At 47.1% G+C, this 22,238-nt stretch overlaps 1 protein-coding gene across 1 annotated transcript in view; it reads right to left on the bottom strand.

Annotated features, from left to right (window-relative positions):
* Positions 1 to 22,238, bottom strand: part of MTDH (metadherin) — a 282,822-nt gene that overhangs the window by 66,680 nt on the left and 193,904 nt on the right. Inside the window, exon 10 of the mRNA XM_069220519.1 lies at positions 8,727 to 8,846. Coding sequence (XP_069076620.1) covers positions 8,727 to 8,846 — 120 coding nt within the window. The remainder of the gene's footprint in view (positions 1 to 8,726; positions 8,847 to 22,238) is intronic.

Genomic DNA, 22,238 nt, shown 5'->3' with positions numbered 1-22,238 from the left:
GCTTTGTTCCTGGCCACAGAGTGACAAAGGCACTCTCCCCATGTGGCCAGCAACATGTCTGGTGTGTGGCAGGCTGGCAGAAACTGGTCAGCCTACACTGGAAGTCGGGTATGTTTTCAAGGGGCATCTCTAAGATGCCCTCTGGGTGTATTTTACAATACATTGTACACTGGCATCAGTGTGCATTTATTGTGCTGATAAGTTTAATACCAAACTTCCCAGTTTTCAGGGTAGCCATTATGGTACTGAGGAGTTCGTGTTTGACAGACTCCCAGACCATATACTCTTATGGCTACCCTGCACTTACAATGTCTAAGGTTTTGCTTGAACACTGTAGGGGCATAGTGCTCATGCACCTATGCTCTCACCTGTGGTATAGTGCACCCTGCCTTAGGGATGTAAGGCCTGCTAGAGGGGTGACTTGCCTATGCCACAGGTAGTGTGAGGTTGGCATGGCACTCTGAGGGGAGTGCCATGTCGACTTAGTCATTTTCTCCCCACCCTTGAGTCCCTAGGGTGGCACAAGGTATGCTGCAGCCCCTAGAGACCTTCCCTGGCATCAGGGCCCTTGGTACTTCCCCAAGAGAGTCTTCATTTCTAAGTGGAAGAACCTGGAAAGGCCATCTGCATTGGCATGGGCAGTCCCATTGGCTACTGCCCTCCCAGACCCAAACACACCACTAAATTCAGTATTTAGGGGCTCCCCAGAACCTAGGAAACTAGATTTCTGCAACTTGAAGAAACAAGAAGGACTGCTGACCTACAAGCCTGCAGAGAAGGAGGAAGACGACAACTGCTTTGGCCCCAGCCCTACCGGCCTGTCTCCAACTTTGAAAACCTGCAACCAGCGACGTATCCGACAAGGACCAGCGACCTCTGAAGCCTCAGAGGACTGCCCTGGACTTAAGGACCAAGAAACTCCCATGAACAGCGGCCCTGTTCAAAACCTGCAACTTCTTTGCAACAAAGAAGCAACTTCCAAAGACTTCACGTTTCCCGCCGGAAGCGTGAGACTTCACACTTTGCACCAGACGCCCCCGGCTCAACCTGCAGAAAACCAACACCTCAGGGAGGACTCCCCGGCGACTGCGAGCCCGTGAGTAACCAGAGACGACCCCCCTGACCCCCACAGCGACGCCTGCAGAGAGAACCCAGAGGCTCCCCCTGACCGCGACTGCCTGTAACAAGGGACCCGACGGCTGGAACCAACACTGCACCCGCAGCCCCCAGGACCTGAAGGAACCGAACCTCAGTGCAGGCGCGACCCCCAGACAACCCTCTGCCTAGCCCAGGTGGTGGCTGTCCTGAGAAGCCCCCCCGTGCCTGCCTGCAACGCCTATGTGTTTTGGGCACCTCTTTGACCTCTGCACCTGACCGGCCCTGAGCTGCTGGTGTGGTAACTTTGGGGTGGCCTTGAACCCCCAACGGTGGGCTGCCTATGCCCCAACCTTGAGACTTGTAAGTGTTTTACGTACCTCCAAAACTAACCTTTACTTACCTCCCCCAGGAACTGTTGATTTGTGCACTGTGTCCACTCTGAAAATAGCTTATTGCCATTTTTACAAAGACTGTACATGACATTGTTTTCATTCAAAGTTCCTAAAGTATCTTAAGTGAAGTACCTTACATTTAAAGTATTAACTGTAAATCTTGAACCTGTGGTTCTTAAAATAAACTAAGAAATGAAAATGTCACTTACCCAGTGTACATCTGTTCGTGGCATTAGTCGCTGCAGATTCACATGTTTCGCACAGTCCGCTGCCTGGTGTTGGGCTCGAAGTATTACAAGTTGTTTTTCTTCGAAGAAGTCTTTTTTGGTCACGGGACTCCTCCCTCTTCGGCTCCATTGCGCATGGGCGTCGACTCCATCTTAGATTGTTTTCCCCGCAGAGGGTGAGGATGGAGTTGTTTGCTATAAATAGTGCCCATGCAATGGAGTGAATACGTATGTACATAAAAAGTTTATAATAATTATTTACAAATGTACAAATGTTTAAGATTTAAGATGTACTTCTAAACGGCTACAGGCTTCCCGGGGAGGCGGGAGGGCACATGTGAATCTGCAGCGACTAATGCCACGAACAGATGTACACTGGGTAAGTGACATTTTCAGTTCGATGGCATATGTTGCTGCAGATACACATGTTTCGCATAGACTATAAAGCAGTTACCTCCCCTAAAAGCGGTGGTTTAGCCTGTAGGAGTTGAAGTAGTTTGGAATAATGTTCTTAGTACAGCTTGGCCCACTGTAGCTTGTTGTGCATTTAGTACGTCTACACAGTAGTGTTTAGTAAATGTATGAGGCGTAGACCAGGTTGCAGCCTTACATATTTCGCTCATAGGAATGTTTCCTAGAAAGGCCATTGTAGCACCTTTCTTTCTGGTTGAGTGTGCCTTTGGTGTAATAGGCAATTCTCTTTTGGCTTTAAGAAAGCATGTTTGAATACATCTGACTATCCATCTAGCAATGCCTTGTTTAGAGATTGGATTTCCTATGTGTGGTTTTTGAAAAGCTATGAACAGTTGTTTAGTTTTCCTGATTAGCTTTGTTCTGTCAATGTAGTACATTAGTGCTCTTTTGATGTCTAATGTATGTAGTGCCCTTTCAGCCACGGAATCTGGTTGTGGGAAGAACACTGGCAATTCTACTGTTTGATTTAAATGGAATGGTGAGATTACTTTTGGTAGAAATTTTGGATTTGTTCTTAGAACTATTTTATTTTTGTGTATTTGAATAAATGGTTCTTGTATGGTAAATGCCTGTATTTCACTTACTCTTCTGAGGGATGTGATTGCAATGAGAAATGCGACTTTCCAGGTTAGATATTGCATTTCACAGGAATGCATGGGTTCGAAAGGTGGACCCATGAGTCTTGTTAAGACGATGTTAAGGTTCCATGAAGGAACTGGTGGTGTTCTTGGTGGTATAATTCTTTTTAGCCCTTCCATGAATGCTTTAATAACTGGTATTCTAAATAGAGACGATGAATGAGTAGTTTGTAGGTAAGCAGATATTGCTGCGAGGTGTATTTTTATAGATGAAAAAGCGAGATTCGCTTTTTGCAAATGTAGTAAGTATCCCACTATGTCCTTTGTAGAGGCATGCAATGGTTGGATTTGATTGGTATGGCAGTAGCAAACAAATCTTTTCCACTTAGATGCATAGCAGTGTCTAGTGGAAGCTTTTCTAGCTTGTTTTATGACCTCCATACATTCTTGTGTGAGGTCTAAGTGTCCGAATTCTAGGATTTCAGGAGCCAAATTGCCAGATTCAATGATGCTGGGTTTGGATGCCTGATCTGTTGTTTGTGTTGTGTTAACAGATCTGGTCTGTTGGGTAGTTTGACATGCGGTACTAGTGAAAGGTCTAGTAGAGTTGTATACCAAGGTTGTCTTGCCCATGTGGGTGCTATCAGTATGAGTTTGAGTTGGTTTTGACTCAACTTGTTTACTAGATATGGAAGGAGAGGGAGAGGGGGAAAAGCGTATGCAAATATCCCTGACCAACTCATCCATAGAGCATTGCCTTGTGATTCGCGGTGTGGGTACCTGGATGCGAAGTTTTGGCATTTTGCGTTTTGTTTTGTTGCAAACAAATCTATCTGGGGTGTTCCCCAAATTTGAAAGTACTTGTTCAGAACTTGGGGGTGAATTTCCCATTCGTGGACTTGTTGGTGGTCTCGCGAAAGGTTGTCTGCTAGTTGGTTTTGGATCCCTGGAATAAATTGTGCTATTAGGCGAATGTTGTTGTGAGTCGCCCACTGCCATATTTTTTGTGTTAGGAGACACAATTGTGTTGAGTGTGTTCCTCCTTGTTTGTTTAAATAATACATTGTTGTCATGTTGTCTGTTTTGACAAGAATGTATTTGTGTGTTATTATGGGTTGAAAGGCTTTTAAACGCTAGAAATACTGCTAACAGTTCTAGGTAATTGATATGAAAGTTTGTTTGGTGTACATCCCATTGTCCTTGAATGCTGTGGTGATTGAGGTGTGCTCCCCACCCTGTCATGGAAGCATCTGTTGTTATAACGTATTGAGGCACTGGGTCCTGAAATGTCCGCCCTTTGTTTAAATTGTTGCTGTTCCACCATAGAAGCTAGAGGTATGTTTGGCGGTCTACCAACACCAGATCTTGAAGTTGACCCTGTGCCTGTGACCATTGTGATGCTAGGCACTGTTGTAAGGGTCGCATGTGTAGTCTTGCGTTTGGGACAATGGCTATGCATGATGACATCATGCCTAGAAGTTTTAGCACAAATTTTGCTTGTAACTTTTGGTTTGGAAACATAGCACTTATTACCTTGTGGAATGCTTGCACTCTTTGTGGACTTGGAGTGGCAATTCCTTTTGATGTGTTGATGGTTGCCCCTAGATATTGTTGTGTCTGACACGGTTCGAGGTGTGACTTTGTATAGTTGATGGAGAAACCCAGTTTGTGAAGGGTTTGTATGACATATGTGGTGTCGTTTGTGCACTTTTTTACAGTGTTGGTCTTGATTAGCCAATCGTCTAGGTAAGGAAACACATGTATCTGTTGTCTCCTGATATGTGCTGCTACTACTGCTAGACATTTTGTGAATACTCTTGGTGCAGTTGTTATTCCGAATGGCAACACTTTGAATTGGTAATGTATTCCTTTGAATACGAACCTTAGGTACTTTCTGTGAGATGGGTGTATCGGTATATGAAAGTACGCATCTTTTAGGTCTAATGTGGTCATGTAATCTTGCTGTTTGAGCAGTGGAATGATGTCTTGTAGTGTGACCATGTGAAAGTGGTCCGATATGATGTAGGTATTTAGTGTCCTGAGATCTAATATTGGTCTTAATGTTTTGTCTTTTTTTGGAATTAGAAAGTACACGGAGTAAACTCCTGTGTTTTTTTGTTGTACTGGTACTAACTCTATTGCATCCTTTTGCAGTAGTGCTTGAACTTCTAGTCCTAAAAGTTCTAAATGTTGTGGTGACATTTTGCGTGTTTTTGGAGGGATGTTTGGTGGGAATTTGTGGAATTCTATGCAATAGCCATGTTGGATTATTGCTAATACCCAATTGTCTGTTGTAATCTGCTGCCAAGATTGGTAGAATTGGCTTAGTCTTCCCCCCACTGGTGTTGAGTGAAGGGGTTGTGTGACTTGAAAGTCACTGTTTAGGTGGAGGTGTTTTTGGAGTTTGGAATCTTCCCCTACTCCTTGGGAATTGACCCCCTCTATATCCCCTGAAACCTCCTCTTTGGAATGAACCCTGATATGGTGTGGTTCTTGTTTGTTGGCTGGTGGTGTCTGTGGGTTGGCCACGAAACCCCCCTCTAAATGGAGTTTTCCTAAAAGAGCCTCTGCTCTGCGGGGAGTAGAGTGCGCCCATGGCTTTGGCTGTGTCTGTGTCCTTTTTAAGTTTTTCAATGGCTGTGTCCACTTCAGGGCCAAAAAGTTGTTTCTCGTTGAAGGGCATATTAAGGACAGCCTGCTGGATTTCCGGTTTGAAGCCTGAAGTGCGGAGCCAAGCGGGTCTCCTTATGGTGACAGCAGTGTTGACTGTTCTCGCTGCAGTATCGGCTGCGTCCATTGAAGAGCGGATTTGATTGTTTGAGATCGTTTGTCCCTCTTCAACTATTTGCTGCGCCCTTTTTTGGTATTCCTGTGGAAGATGGTCTATGAGAAGTTGCATCTCATCCCAGTGTGCGCGGTCATATCGGGCCAGCAGCGCTTGAGAATTTGCGATGCGCCACTGGTTGGCTGCCTGTGATGCTACTCTTTTTCCTGCCGCATCAAATTTTCTGCTTTCTTTGTCCGGAGGTGGGGCGTCGCCAGATGTATGGGAATTTGCTCTTTTGCGAGCTGCCCCTACTACTACGGAGTCAGGTGGTAACTGCGAAGTAATAAACACTGGGTCTGTGGGTGGTGGTTTGTATTTCTTATCCACCCTTGGGGTGATGGCTCTTGATTTTACGGGCTCTTCAAAAATTTGTTTTGCGTGCCGCAACATCCCTGGTAGCATTGGGAGACATTGATATTAGCTATGTGTAGCCGAGAGGGTGTTAAATAAAAAATCATCCTCTATAGGATCGGAATGCAGTTGGACATTGTGGAATTCTGCTGCCCTAGCCACCAGTTGCGAGTATGAGGTACTGTCCTCTGGCGGTGACGGCTTTGTGGGGTATGAATCGGGATCATTGTCCGGCACTGGGGTGTCATATAGGTCCCAAGCGTCTTGATCCTGATTATCTTGACTTATGGTAGTTTGCGCTGGTGAGTGCATTTGTGGCGGTGTTTGTGCCGGCGATGCCTGTTGTGGTGGAGAGGGCGGAGGCGTGACTTTTTTAACCACTTTGGCTTGTGGTTGTGCGTCATCCTTGAGAAGTCCGATCCTTCTTTTTCTCATTATTGGGGGAAGGGTTGATATCTTCCCTGTGTCTTGCTGGATGTACAGTCTCTTTTGTGTGTAGTCTGATTCTACACTTTGGAGCTCTTGTCCAAATCTGTGCATTTGGCCACTTATTCCTTGTTCCTCTGTGTAGGATGGAGGTGTGGAACTTTTCGGCGCCGAGAGAGAATCTTTTCTCGGCTTCGGCACCGACAGAATTTTTGTGGCTTTCGGCAGGGTGTCTCGGTGCCGATGTTTTTCGGTGCCGGCATCTTGTTTTTGCCTCTCTGAGCCGCTATCTCGGCTCCGAGGTTGCTCCATGGCGGTCCCTCGACCGGAGTCGGGTGTCTTCGCTATGGGCGTGCCCTTTTTCGGCGCCTTCGATGCCTCGCCGGTTTTATGGGTCGAGCCATGGCCTGTTGGCAGTGGCGTCCCCTGGGCTTTTGTCTTCTCGATGGTTTTAATTTTCGACGTCTTACTCACTGTTTGTTGCTGTTGTTCGACGTCGGAGTCTCCGGATTCTGATTCCGGAACCGAGAATGTTTCCTCTTCGTCGTCGAAACGTTGTTTTGTCGGCGTGGACGCCATTTGTAGACGCCTGGCTCTTCGGTCCCGGAGTGTTTTTCTGGACCGGAAGGCTCGACAGGCCTCACAGGTATCCTCCTTGTGCTCGGGGGACAAGCACAAGTTACAGACCAAGTGCTGATCTGTATAAGGATACTTACTGTGACATTTTGGGCAGAAACGAAACGGGGTCCGTTCCATCGGCTTCGATGTCGCACGCGGTCGGGCCGACCAGGCCCCGACGGGGGATCGAAGCTACCCCAAAGTCTTCCGATGATCGGTGTCGATGTACCTAACTATCCCGATACCGAACGGAACAATACCGACGCTTTCTTCTGAGATTCTGACTAACTTTCCGAACCGAAACACGGAGCGAAAAGGAATACGTCCGAACCCGACAGCGGAAAAAAACAATCTAAGATGGAGTCGACGCCCATGCGCAATGGAGCCGAAGAGGGAGGAGTCCTTCGGTCCCGTGACCAAAAAAGACTTCTTCGAAGAAAAACAACTTGTAATACTCCGAGCCCAACACCAGGCAGCGGACTGTGCGAAACATGTGTATCTGCAGCAACATATGCCATCGAACATATATTTTTCAATATAAAAACCTACTGGCCTTGAGTAAGTCTTTGAGTGTGTGTTCCTCATTCATTGCCTGTGTGTGTACAACAAATGCTTAACACTACCCTCTGATAAGCCTACTGCTCGACCACACTACCACAAAATAGAGCATTAGAATTATCTACTTTTGCCACTATCTTACCTCTAAGGGGAACCCTTGGACTCTGTGCACACTATTTCTTACTTTGAAATAGTATATATAGAGCCAACTTCCTACAGAGTGTCACTACATATCCTGCATTACTTCTTATGTGCTTTATAACAAAGACAGGAAAAAAAGTCACATTACGTAAACACTGGAAAGCACAGTTTTTGTCTGAGTTATGCAGCGGTATAAACACGGATGAGCAATGATTTCATGAAGTCTGGAACACACTGAGAAAACACCACTGAAATCCACAAAAATAAACATTATAGACAGAACAGCCAAGTTACAACCTAGATTAGTTCAAATCAGGAGTAGATGCTGGAAAAAGACCATAGACTAACAAGTCCAGAATAAGGCAAACCATGATCTCCAACACAGGTTTGCATGTAAGTACATGGCATCTACAGGAACACCCCAGAATTAGGCCACATAATGATGGATTCCCAAATATAAGACCTAATGGCATCTCAGCTGCACCTGCATCTGTAGCCAGATGACCGATGCAGTCTCCTAAAATATGAAAGCTTTAAGATTGGGGTTTCAAACAAACGGTCTACTAGTAAGTGGCAAAAAGGTTTGACAAGAGTTTGCAGTCCTGAAAACCAGATGCAGACTATTACAGAAGAACTGCAGCTATGCAGCAATGTAGAGAGAAATGTAGGAAATTCAAGTTTCTTTCTCTAAATAGTTGATTCAAACAGCAGTCGCCAAATACTTGGGGCCAATATATTTAATGGGCTAAGATGAAAGGACTGATTTGCTAAAATGTAAGCAGCGTGTGAGAAAGGGACAAGGCTGAGAGGAAGTCTTTCGATGGCCATTCATTCTTCTGTCATATGAATGCACCTGCTCTGGTACCATCCAAAGGGAAAGACTAGGTTATAAGCTGTAGATGTCTATTTGGTTGCACCTTGAGATGTTTTGTTGAGGTTTTCAGTTTTAGTCTATTGACATTCATTTTGAGTGGAAAGTATCTTATTTACAAAGCGAGATGAATGTATTTAGTATGAAGGCTAATATTGCACATACCTCATCTGGCTCACTAGGTATTAAGGTATTTAAAGGAGGTGCTATCTCCTGTGTTGTTTGGATTGCTGGGAGCTCTTCTTGGCAGTCATCTCCGATCTCTCTGTCCACATCATCTCCATCCTTTGAAGAAATTAATTTGCTTATAAACATATCACTCAGTTAAAATGGACATTCAATTTGCAACTAATATCTTTATCTCAACCAAACATGCACGTGAATAAATCTCAATATTAATCTAAACAAATGCTTAAAAGCCTGAACTAAAATAAAGTTAACCCAGGAAAATGCTTAAAAGTGTAAATTAAGAATACAAATCCAAAACACCGTATAAAAATGTTTTATTAATCTAAATCAGGATTAAGACAGCAAACAATACAAGGAACTATTCCTTCAGAATCACAAGCTGCATGGAGTCACAAGAGCAGAATATTTATTATTAAGATTGGAAACAAAGAAGAACCAATCAATTACACACAATATTTAAATGACAACTCATAATATTATATTTACCCACAAGCCTGGTCCAAAAAAGCCTGGAGTTCCTTGGTTAAAAATAAACAGTTGTCGAATCCAAGACTAACAACTGATGTATAGTAAAAAATAAAGCAGCAACGGCGATACTATTTACCAACTCTGGCCAGGCAGGGCTATGGGGATTTATTAGCGCTAGATTAATACATTATTTGCCTTAAGTGTTTTTACCAGAAAAAGAATCACTGAACAGCAGATTCCTCATCTTTCCAATCTTTCCTGACACCAGACTAATCTGGACACTAACAATGGCATCTCACTGACAGATGGAGTTATATGCCTACTTCACAGCTCCACTGGTCTCCGGATTTGACGACACAGAGCCACATAAATACCTAACACATGTGCACTGATGTTGGTTTAATCTTTTTGACAATTCTGCACACAAAAAAAACACAGAGTATAGTAGACAGAAGAGAATTTCCCTGGCAATATGCGAAGATTAGCTTGAAACCTTACTAATTCCTCGATGGCTCAACTCCACATAAAGGGAAGAAGGGAGGTGAAGAATCTGTGGTCAGATAAAATATAAACCAGAAAAGAATGTTAGCAAGGGCAATTTATTCTTCTGATGGATATTTTTATCTGAAGATTCCTCACCTTAAGAATTGATACTGAAGCAATGCGGTTTCCTTAGAAGTGGGACAAAGAACTGGACTGTTAGCAGAAACCCAGGACCTGGCACAACGGCCTGCTTGCAGACTTGGGAACTAATAGAATAGTGCCTTGTAAAAGTATATACACATGCCCCATCTGGATGCTCTAGTGGAAGTGTGCTAAAGTTCTCAGGAGGGCCCTTTCTTGGCCAATGCATCACAGTTTGATACAGAGGCCAATGCACCTGGATAAGGATCAGGACTCACCTTTGTTTCACATCTACAAACCCAGCAACTGCACATCCACACAGTACTCTTTACTTCTTAGTTCTATAAAGAGAGAGGTTTGCTGTGAGTTCAAATGGTGAAGCCTCTTCTTTTGACTGGTGCTGTGAGGAAAAGAACTTGTGGTGAACATCTCCACATGGAAGCGGGAGACCATTTAAAAAAAGAAAAAAAAAAGAAAGGGGGATACACAAGTCCTATGCACCAGATTTTCAGGAAAAAAGTGCATGAGCACTTTGCCCCTACAGTGTCTAAGCAAAACCTTAGACATTGTAAGTGCAGGGTAGCCATAAGAGTATATGGTCTGGGAGTCTGTCATGGACGAACTCCACAGCACCATAATGGCTACACTGAAAACTGTGAAGTTTGGTATCAAACTTCTCAGCACAATAAATGCACACTGGTGCTAGTGTGCATTTTATTGTAACATACACCTCAGAGGGCACCTTAGAGATGCCACCTGAAACCTTAACCGACTACCCGTGTAGGCTGACTGGTTTTAGCAGCCTGCCACACACCAGACATGTTGCTGGCCACATGGGGAGAGTGCCTTTGTCCCTCTGTGGCTAGTAACAAAGCCTGTACTGGGTGGAGGTGCTTCTCACCTCCCCCTGCAGGAACTGTAACACCTGGTGGTGAGCCTCAAAGGCTCACCCCTTTTGTTACAGCGCCCCAGGGCATCCCAGCTAGTGGAGATGCCCGCCCCCTCTTGCCACGGCCCCCACTTTTGGCGGCAAGGCCGGAGGAGATAATGAGAAAAACAAGGAGGAGTCACTGGCCAGTCAGGACAGCCCCTAAGGTGTCCTGAGCTGAGGTGACTGACTTTTAGAAATCCTCCATCTTGCAGATGGAGGATTCCCCCAATAGGATTAGGGATGTGCCCCCCCCTCCCCTCAGGGAGGAGGCACAAAGAGGGTGTAGCCACCCTCAGGGCTAGTAGCCATTGGCTACTAATCCCCCAGACCTAAACACACCCCTAAATTCTGTATTTAGGGGCTCCCCAGAACCTAGGAACTCAGATTCCTGCAACCTAAGAAGACGACGACTGCTGAACTGAAAAACCTGCAGAGAAGACGGAGACACCAACTGCTTTGGCCCCAGCTCTACCGGTCTGTCTCCCCACTTCTAAAGACACTGCTCCAGCGACGCGTTCCCAGGGTCCAGCAACCTCTGAAGCCTCAGAGGACTACCCTGCATCTAGAAGGACCAAGAGCTCCAGAGGCCAGCGGCTCTGCTCCCCAAAGACTGCAACTTTGCAACAAAGAAGCAACTTTGAAACAACACACGTTTCCCGCCGGAAGCGTGAGACTTTGCACTCTACACCAGACGCCCCCGGCTCGACTTGTGGAGAACAAACACCAAAGGGAGGACTCCCCGGCGACTAAGAGACCGTGAGTAGCCAGAGTTGAGCCCCCACAGCGACGCCTGCAGAGGGAATCCCGAGGCTCCCCCTGACCGCAACTGCCTGCTTCAAAGACCCGACACCTGGTAAAGACTCTGCACCCGCAGCCCCCAGGACCTGAAGAATCCGACCTCCAGTGCAGGAGTGTCCCCCAGGTGGCCCTCTCCCTTGCCCAGGTGGTGGCTACCCCGAGGAGCCCCCCCCCCCCCTTTGCCTGCATCGCTGAAGAGACCCCTTGATTTCTATTGCGAACCTGACGCTTGTTTGCACACTGCACCCGGCCGCCCCCGTGCCGCTGAGGGTGTACTTTCTGTGCTGACTTGTGTCCCCCCCGGTGCCCTACAAAACCCCCCTGGTCTGCCCTACGAAGACGCGGGCACTTACCTGCTGGCAGACTGGAACCGGGGCACCCCCTTCTCCATTGAAGCCTATGCGTTTTGGGCACCACTTTGACCTCTGCACCTGACCGGCCCGGAGCTGCTGGTGTGGTAACTTTGGGGTTGCTCTGAACCCCCAACGGTGGGTTACCTTGGACCCAAACTTGAACCCCGTAGGTGGTTTACTTACCTGCAAAAACTAACAAACACTTACCTCCCCCAGGAACTGTTGAAAATTGCACTGTGTCAAGTTTTAAAATAGCTATATGTCATTTATGTGAAAACTGTATATGCTATTTTGCTAATTCAACGTTCCTAAAGTACCTACCTGCAATACCTTTCATTTAAAGTATTACATGTAAAATTTGAACCTGTGGTTCTTAAAATAAACTAAGAAAAGATATTTTTCTATACAAAAACCTATTGGCCTGGAATTGTCTCCGAGTGTGTGTTCCTCATTTATTGCCTGTGTGTGTACAACAAATGCTTAACACTACTCCTCTGATACGCCTACTGCTCGACCACACTACCACAAAATAGAGCATTAGAATTATCTCTTTTTGCCACTATCTTACCTCTAAGGGGAACCCTTGGACTCTGTGCATGTTATTTCTTACTTTGAAATAGTACATACAGAGCCAACTTCCTACATTGGTGGCAGCGGTGGGATACAAGACTTTGCATTTGCTGGACTACTCAGCCAATACCTGATCACACAACTAAATTCCAAAAATTGTCATTAGAAACTGATTTTTGAAATTTGTGCTATTTTTCAAATTTTTTAAAAGTCCTGCTAGGGCCTTGTGTTAGTCCCTGTTAGCATTTCTTTTAGAGTTTAAAAGTTTTCTAAAAGTTTGAATTAAGTTCTAGAGATAGTTTTAGATTCTTAAAAAGTATTCCAACTTTTAGAAACAATGTCTAATGCAGAAGAGAATGTGATGGAACTCGACATCACCCCTTACCTCCATTTTAGGATGAGAGAGTTAAGGTCTCTCTGCAAATTAAAAATTATTAAAACAGTTTCAAACCCTACCAAATTACAGCTCCAGGAGCTTTTGGCAGAGTTTGCCAAAAACAACTCCTCTGAGGATGATCTCACAGAGGAGGAAACTAGTGATGTGGAGAAGTCCCACCTCCAGTCCTAGTTAGGGAAGTCAGGGCTCCTCAAACCCTGACTCCAAATGTGATACTCAGAGATGCTGCTTCTCTCACAGGAGAGTCCAGCAACTCTGTAATCACTGAGGATAGCCTCAGTGAAGATGACCTCCTGCTAGCCAGGATGGCCAAAAGATTGGCTTTAGAGAGACAGATCCTAGCCATAGAAAGGGAAAGACAAGAGATGAGTTTTGGTCCCATCCATGGTGGCAGCAACATAAATAGGGTCAGAGATTCTCCTGACATGTTGAAAATCCCTAAAGGGATTGTAACTAAATATGAAGATGGTGATGACATCACCAAATGGTTCACAGCTTTTTGAGAGTAAACAGATCTCACTGGGGTGCTCTCCTTTGGGAAATGTTCACTGGAAAGTGTAGGGATAGACTCCTCACACTCTCTGGAAAAGATGCAGAATCATATGACCTCATGAAGGCTACTCTGATTGAGGGCTTTGGGTTCTCCACTAAGGAGTATAGAATTAGGTTCAGGGGGGCTCAAAAATCCTCAAGCCAGACCTGGGTTGATTTTGTGGACTACTCAGTGAAAACACTGGATGGTTGGATTCAAGGCAGTGGTGTAAATGATTATGATGGGCTGTACAATTTATTTGTGAAAGAACACCTGTTAAGTAATTGTTCAAATGATAAACTGCATCAGCATCTGGTAGACCTAGGACCAATTTCTCCCCAAGAATTAGGAAAGAAGGCGGACCATTGGGTCAAGACTGGGGTGACCAAGACTTCCACAGGGGGTGACCAAAAGAAAGGGGTCACAAAGACTCCCCAGGAGAAGAGTGTTGAGACATCCAAGGGAAAAATAGTAAAGAGTCTTCTACAGGGCCCCAAAAACCTGCACAGGAGGGTGGGCCCAGAGCCTCTTCACAATCCAATTTTGGGTACAAGGGTAAAAACTTTGATCCCAAAAAGGCCTCGTGTCGGTGCCAGGACACCAAACTGGAGACAAGGCCTGTCCCAAGAAAGGTTCCACTTCTAACTCTACTCCAGCTAACACTGGAATGGCTAGTCTCCAAGTGGGATCAACAGTGTGCCCAGAGCAAACCAGGGTTCACACTGAAGCTACATTAGTCTCTGAGGGTGGGGTGGATTTAGCCACACTGGCTGCCTGCCCCCTAACATGCAAAAATACAGGCAGCAGCTCTTAATTATTGGGACAAGTGTAGAAGGCCTGAGGGATACAGGTGCCAATGTCACCATGGTGACAGAGAAACTGGTTTCCCCTGGTCAATACCTGGCTGGACAAACTTATCCAGTCACCAACGCTGACAATCAGACTAAAGTACATCCCATGGCTATGGTAACTTTAGAGTGGGGAGGGGTCAATGGCCTGAAACAGGTGGTGGTCTCCTCAAATATCCCTGTAGACTGTTTGCTTGGAAATGACCTGGAGTCCTCAGCATGGGCTGAGGTAGAACTGAAAACCCATGCAGCAATGCTGGGTATCCCTGAACTGGTGTGTGTCAAGACAAGGGCATAGTGCAAGGCTCAGGGTGAAAAGGTGGTGTTGGAGCCTGCAAAAAGGGCCCAGCCTACCAAGAGAAAAGGAAAGCCAGCTGGGAAACCAGCTGCAACACAACAACAAAAAGAGAACCTCTCTTCTCAGGAAGAAGTTCTGCCCTCTGAGGGAACTGAGCCTATGGAGTTAGAACCTTATCAGGTTGAGCTCTTAGGCCCAGGGGGACCCTCAAGGGAGCAGTTGTGTAAGGGGCAAGAAACCTGTCCCGCTCTTGAAGGCCTTAGGCAGCAAGCTGCTGAAGAGTCCAATGGCAAGAAAACTGGAACACATAGGGTCTATTGGGAAGATGGACTCTTGTACACTGAGGCAAGAGATCCCAAACCTGGTGCCACTAGGAGAGTGGTAGTGCCTCAGGAATTCAGAGAGTTCATTCTGACCTTAGCCCATGACATTCCCCTTGCTGGGCATTTGGGACAAACCAAGACGTGGGAGAGACTAGTCAACCACTTCTACTGGGCCAACATGTCCCAGAAAGTTAAGGAGTTTTGTGTCTCCTGTACCACCTGTCAAGCCAGTGGTAAGACAGGTGGACATCCAAAGGCCCCCCTCATTCCACTTCCAGTGGTGGGGGTCCCCTTTGAAAGAGTGGGTGTGGACATATTGTGTCCACTTGAACCTCCCACAGCCTCAGGAAATATGTACATCCTAGTAGTAGTGGATCATGCTACTAGGTATCCTGAAGCTATTCCCCTTAGGTCGACTACTGCCCCTGCAGTAGCCAAGGCCCACATTGGTATCTTTACCAGAGTGGGCTTCCCTAAGGAGGTGGTGTCTGACAGAGGTACCAACTTCATGTCAGCATACCTGAAACACATGTGGAATGAGTGTGGAGTGACTTATAAATTCACTACACCCTATGATCCACAAACTAATGGCCTTGTTGAGAGATTCAACAAGACATTAAAGGGCATGATCATGGGGCTCCCAGAAAAACTCAAAAGGAGATGGGATGTCCTCTTGCCATGTCTGCTTTTCGCTTACAGAGAGGTGCCTCAGAAGGGAGTAGGGTTCTCACCCTTTGAACTTCTGTTTGGCCACCCTGTAAGGGGACCACTAGCTCTTGTGAAAGAAGGCTGCGAGAGACCTCTTCATGAGCCTAAACAAGACATAGTGGACTATGTACTTGGCCTTCGCTCAAGGATGGCAGAGTCCATGGAAAAGGCAAGTAAAAACCTTGAGGCCAGCCAACAGCTCCAGAAGTTTTGGTATGACCAAAAGGCTGCTATGGTTGAATTTCAACCAGGGCAGAAAGTCTGGGTTTTGGAGCCTGTGGCTCCCAGGGCACTTCAGGACAGATGGAGTGGCCCTTACCCAGTGCTAGAGAAGAAGAGTCAGGTCACCTACCTGGTAGACCTAGGCACTAGCAGGACCCCCAAGAGGGTGATCCATGTGAACCGCCTCAAGCTCTTCCATGACAGGGCAGATGTGAATCTGTTGATGGTAACAGATGAGGACCAGGAAGCTGAGAGTGAACCTCTCCCTGACCTCCTCTCCACAGACCCAAAAGATGGCTCAGTTGATGGAGTGATCTATTCAGACACCCTCTCTGGCCAACAGCAATCTGACTGTAGGAAGGTCCTGCAACAGTTTGCTGAGCTCTTTTCCCGAACACCTGGTCAGACACACCTGTGTACCCATGATGTGGACACATGAGACAGCATGCCTGTCAAAAACAAAATATTCAGACAATCTGACCAAGTTAAGGAAAGCATCAAGGTGGAAGTCCACAAGATGCTGGAATTGGGAGTCATTGAGGGGCACTCTGACAGCCCCTTGGCGAGCCCAGTGGTCTTAGTCCCCAAACCTCACACCAAAGTTTGAAAGAGAGAGATGAGGTTTTGTGTGTACTACAGAGGACTTAATTCTGTCACCAAGACAGATGCCCATCCCATTCCAAGAGCAGATGAACTCATTGACAAACTAGGTGCTGCCACATTCTTAAGTACCTTTGACTTAACAGCAGGGTACTGGCAAATCAAAATGGCACCAGGAGTAAAAGACAAGACAGCATTCTCCACACCTGATGGGCATTATCAGTTTACTGTTATGCCCTTTGGTTTAAAGAATGCCCCTGCCACCTTCCAAAGGTTGGTGAATGAAGTCCTTGCTGGCTTGGAGTCCTTTAGTGCAGCTTATCTTGACGATATTTGTATCTTTAGCTCCAGCTGGCAGGATCACCTGGTCCACCTGAAGGTGGTTTTGAAGGCTCTGCAATCAGCAGGCCTCTCTATCAAGGCATCCAAATGCCAGATAGGGGCAGGGAACTGTGGTTTACTTGGGTCACCTAGTAGGTGGAGGCCAAGTTCAGCCACTCCAGCCTAAGATCCAGACTATTCTGGACTGGGCAGCTCCAAAAACTCAGACTCAAGTCAGGGCATTCCTTGGCTTGACTGGGTACTACAGGTGGTTTGTGAAGGGAAGGGATATGGATCCATAGTGACAGCCCTCACAGAACTTACCTCCAAGAAAATGCCCAAGAAAGTAAACTGGACTGTAGAATGCCAAAGGCCTTTGACACCCTGAAACAAGCAATGTGCACAGCACCAGTTCTAAAAGCTCCAGATTACTCCAAGCAGTTCAGAGGCATCTGTCTGCACAATGAACATGGGATAGGGGCAGTTTTGTCCCAAACAAATGATGATGGCCTTGACCAGCCTGTTGCTTTCATTAGCAGGAGGTTACTCCCCAGGGAGCAGCGTTGGAGTGCCATTGAGAGGGAGGCCTTTGCTGTGGTTTGGTCCCTGAAAAAGCTGAGACCATAGCTCTTTGGTACTCACTTTGTAGTTCAAACTGACCACAGACCTCTCAGATGGCTGATGCAAATGAAAGGTGAAAAACCAAAACGGTTGAGGTGGTCCATCTCCCTACAGGGAATGGACTTTATAGTGGAACACAGACCTGGGACTGCCCATGCCAATGCAGATGGCCTTTCCAGGTTCTTCCACTTAGAAAACGAAGACTCTCTTGGGAAAGGTTAGTCTCATCCTCTTTCGGTTGGTGAGGGGGGGGGGGGGGGGGGGGGGGGGGGGGGGGAGGGGATGTGTAAGGAAATGCCTCCTTGGCAAGGCCCTGATGCCAAGGAAGGTCTCTAAGGGCTGCAGCATATCTTACGCCACCCTGGGGACCCCTCACTCAGCACAGACACACTGCTTGCCAGCTTGTGTGTGCTAGTGGGGATAAAACAACTAAGTCGACATGGCACTCCCCTCAGGGTGCCATGCCAACCTCACACTGCCTATGGAGTATAGATAAGTCACCCCTCTAGCAGGCCTTACAGCCCTAAGGCAGGGTGCACTGTACCATAGGTGAGGGCATAAGTGCATGAGCACTATGCCCCTACAGTGTCTAAGCAAAACCTTAGACATTGTAAGTGCAGGGTAGCCATAAGACTATATGGTCTGGGAGTCTGTCATGCACGAACTCCACAGCACCATAATGGCTACACTGAAAACTGTGAAGTTTGGTAACAAACTTCTCAGCACAATAAATGCACACTGGTGCCAGTGTACATTTTATTGTAACATACACCCCAGAGGGCACCTTAGAGATGCCCCCTGAAACCTTAACCGACTACCCGTGGAGGCTGACTGGTTTTAGCAGCCTGCAACACACCAGACATGTTGCTGGCCACATGGGGGGAGTGCCTTTGTCACTCTGTGGCTAGTAACAAAGCCAGTACTGGGTGGAGGTGCTTCTCACCTCCCCCCTGCAGGAACTGTAACACCTGGTGGTGAGCCTCAAAGGCTCACCCCCTTTGTTACAGCACCCCAGGCACTCCCAGCTAGTGGAGTTGCCCGCCCCCTCCGGCCACGGCTCCACTTTTGGCGGCAAGGCCGGAGGAGATAATGAGAAAAACAAGGAGGAGTCACTGGCCAGTCAGGACAGCCCCTAAGGTGTCCTGAGCTGAGGTGACTGACTTTTAGAAATCCTCCATCTTGCAGATGGAGGATTCCCCCAATAGGATTAGGGATGTGCCCCCCTCCCCTTGGGAGGAGGCACAAAGAGGGTGTAGCGACCCTCAGGGCTAGTAGCCATTGGCTACTGCCCTCCCTGACCTAAACACACCCCTAAATTCCGTATTTAGGGGCTCCACTGAACCTAGGAACTCAGATTCCTGCAACCTAAGAAGAAGAGGACTGCTGAGCTGAAAAACCCTGCAGAGAAGACGGAGACACCAACTGCTTTGGCCCCAGCTCTACCGGCCTGTCTCCCCCCTTCGGAAGAAAACTGCTCCAGCGACGCTTTCCCCAGGACCAGCGACCTCTGAATCCTCAGAGGACTGCCCTGCTCTAAAAGGACCAAGAAACTCCAGAGAACAGCGGCTCTGTTCACCCAAGACTGCAACTTTGTTTCCAAAGAAGCAACTTAAAGACAACTGCATTTCCCGCCAGAAGCGTGAGACTTGCAACTCTGCACCCGACGCCACCGGCTCGACTTGTGGAGAAACAACACTTCAGGGAGGACTCCCCGGCGACTCCGAGACTGTGAGTAACCAAAGTTGTCCCCCCTGAGCCCCCACAGCGACGCCTGCAGAGGGAATCCCGAGGCTCCCCCTGACCGCGACTGCCTGATTCCCAGATCCCGACGCCTGGCAAAGACCCTGTACCCACAGCCCCCAGGACCTGAAAGATCGAAACTCCAGGGCAGGAGTGACCCCCAGGAGGCCCTCTCCCTTGCCCAGGTGGTGGCTACCCCGAGGAGCCCCCCCACCCCCTTGCCTGCATCGCTGAAGAGACCCCTTGGTCTCCCATTGATTTCAACGACAAACCCGACGTATGTTGGCACAATGCACCCGGCCGCCTCCGTGCTGCTGAGGGTGTACTTTCTGTGCTAACTTGTGTCCCCCCCGGTGCCCTACAAAACCCCCCTGGTCTGCCCTCCGAAGACACGGGTACTTACCTGCTGGCAGACTGGAACCGGGGCACCCCCTTCTCCATTGAAGCCTATGTGTTTTGGGCACCACTTTGAACTCTGCACCTGACCGGCCCTGAGCTGCTGGTGTGGTAACTTTGGGGTTGCTCTGAACCCCCAACGGTGGGCTACCTTGGACCCAAACTTGAACCCCGTAGGTGGTTTACTTACCTGCAAGAACTAACAATTACTTACCTCCCCTAGGAACTGGGAAAATTGCACTAAGTGTCTAGTTTTAAAATAGCTATATGTGTTTTATTTGAAAAGTATATATGCTATTGTGATTATACAAAGTTCCTAAAGTACTTACCTGCAATACCTTTCATGCAAAGTATTACATGTAGAATTTGAACCTGTGGTTCTTAAAATAAACTAAGAAAATCTATTTTTCTATACAAAAACCTATTGGCCTGGAATTGTCTCTGAGTGTGTGTTCCTCATTTATTGCCTGTGTGTATGTACAACAAATGCTTAACACTACTCCTTTGATAAGCCTACTGCTCGACCACACTACCACAAAATAGAGCATTAGTATTATCTCTTTTTGCCATTATCTTACCTCTAAGGGGAACCTTTGGACTATTCCTTACTTTGAAATAGTGCATACAGAGCCAACTTCCTACACATCTCATATGCCTAACTGCTCGACCACGCTGCCCAAAAAGAGAGCATTTGGGATGTCATTTGTGCCTCTGTGATACCTCTGGAGATTGCTTGGACTCATTAAACAGTATCTCATTATGGTTCAATATATAAAGAGCCAGCTTCCTACAGTAACAAGCCCAAAAGTCTTAAACCCTCTGGTGTGGGCCTCTGCCAACCAGTGGCCGACAACAGGAAGGGTGTTATATAAAAAAAAAAAGAAAAAAAAAAAAAGAGAAAAGTAAATCGTCCGGTGCGTCACACCAGAGGATTTTGTTTTTATTTTAAAAAACCCCGGGAGACAGGGAAAAGCTTCCATGTCTCCCTCCCCTCCCCTTTGTGACGGCACGTTGACGTCACTTGTTTTCCCCACCGGAGCAGGAAGCAGCAGGTAAGGCCGCTTCCTGCTCCAGTGGGGAAAACATGCCCAAATGGGCCTCCCAGACATTCGGGAAGGCCTTGTTTGAAAAAGGAGATTCTCCTCTTCCAAACGAGGCCTTCCTGAAACGATTACGAGGATGCTGGGTGGTAATGAGGGAATCCGAGGAGGTGGTCGTGGGAGCACCAATAATGATTGTTGGATTGAGTGCCAGAGGCACTAAAGACTGACGATTGGTATGTGGCAAGGTGAAGTGGTAGTGTATCTTTGTTTTTTTTTGTGTGTCTTGAGAGAACGTGCTGATTGAGGGAAGAAGCAAAAGGTAAGGTGACTGACCTTTACTGTTGTATGTATCACACACACACACACACACACACACACACACACACACACACACACACACACACACATAACCACCCACCAGCAATTCTGTGACTGTTTACGTAGGTTAGTGACTTAGAGCGACAGTTTAGCCAGTAGCAGAGATGGCATCTTGTTGGATGACTGCTGCTTAATCCCTAACTCCGATTATAGAGGACAGCTCTGACGTAGGATCAGAAACTGAGACAGCAAATACAGAGACAGCATCTGAGGGATAGGACAATGGTGCAGACTCGGAGTGATTTTTCCCACAACTCCTCTTCCAGTGATTCTGAGGTAGGTGATGAGGACAGTCCTGCTGTCTCTTCGCAAGCACAGTCTGTGCAGCTGGATAATAGCGGGTTAGCCCAACCCAGAGAGCAGGTGCATGTGGCGGCAAGCACAGTGAGTGCACTCGCTTGGCAGCTCCCCGATCAAGTTTAGCCCCAAATTCCACCGCCCAAATCGTATTGTGGAGACATCAAAATTATCTATCACAAAACAACCTGTTTTGGAAGGCAGGCACCTGTCTTTCGTCCAGGGCTCGGCAGCCAAATAGGGAAGTCTACCAAACCCAGAAATTTCTGGAAACTAGACACCTGGGGGGGGGGGGGGACGAAGTCCACAGAGGTGTGACTTGTGTGGATTCCCCAAAGTTTTCTTACCCAGAATACCCTGCAAAGGTGAAATGTTCAATAAAAACTATTTTTTCTTGCATTTCTGTCACACAAACTACAAAAATATGCTGGGATCCACAAAATTCCTCCCACCCAGTGTTTCCCCACCTGCCCTGATAAAAATGCTACCCAACTTGAGTGCCTGTACCTAATGCTTGTGTCAGGAATGGATCACCCCAGGGTCAACAGTTGCCCTCATATAAGGACTAACATTGACCATTGTGTGATCCACTCCTGACACGGGCACGGGCACTAGGCCTACCGACACAAGCGAGGTACCATTTTTAACTGGAGACTTGGGGGAATGCTGGGTGGAAGGAAATTTGTGGCTCCTCTCAGATTCCAGAACTTTCTGTCACCGAAATGTGAGGATATTTTGAGGTCTGCAAAAGAATCTGGGTAACAGAACCTGGTGAGAGCCCAACAAGACACCCCATTCTGAATTCCTCTAGGTGTCTAGTGTAAGGAAATGCCTCCTTGGCATGGTTACCCCCTGACTTTTTGCCTTTGCTGATGCTATGTTTTGAATTGAAAGTGTGCTGAGGCCTGCTAACCAGGGCCCCAGCACCAGTGTTCTTTCCCTAACCTGTACTTTTGATTCCACAATTGGCACACCCTGGCATCCATGTAAGTCCCTTGTAACTGGTACCCCTGGTACCAA

Source organism: Pleurodeles waltl, chromosome 2_2 (genome assembly GCF_031143425.1).
Source record: "Pleurodeles waltl isolate 20211129_DDA chromosome 2_2, aPleWal1.hap1.20221129, whole genome shotgun sequence".
In the NCBI taxonomy this organism is placed as follows: Eukaryota; Metazoa; Chordata; class Amphibia; order Caudata; family Salamandridae; genus Pleurodeles; species Pleurodeles waltl.
This window is presented reverse-complemented; position numbering and strand designations above follow the sequence as displayed.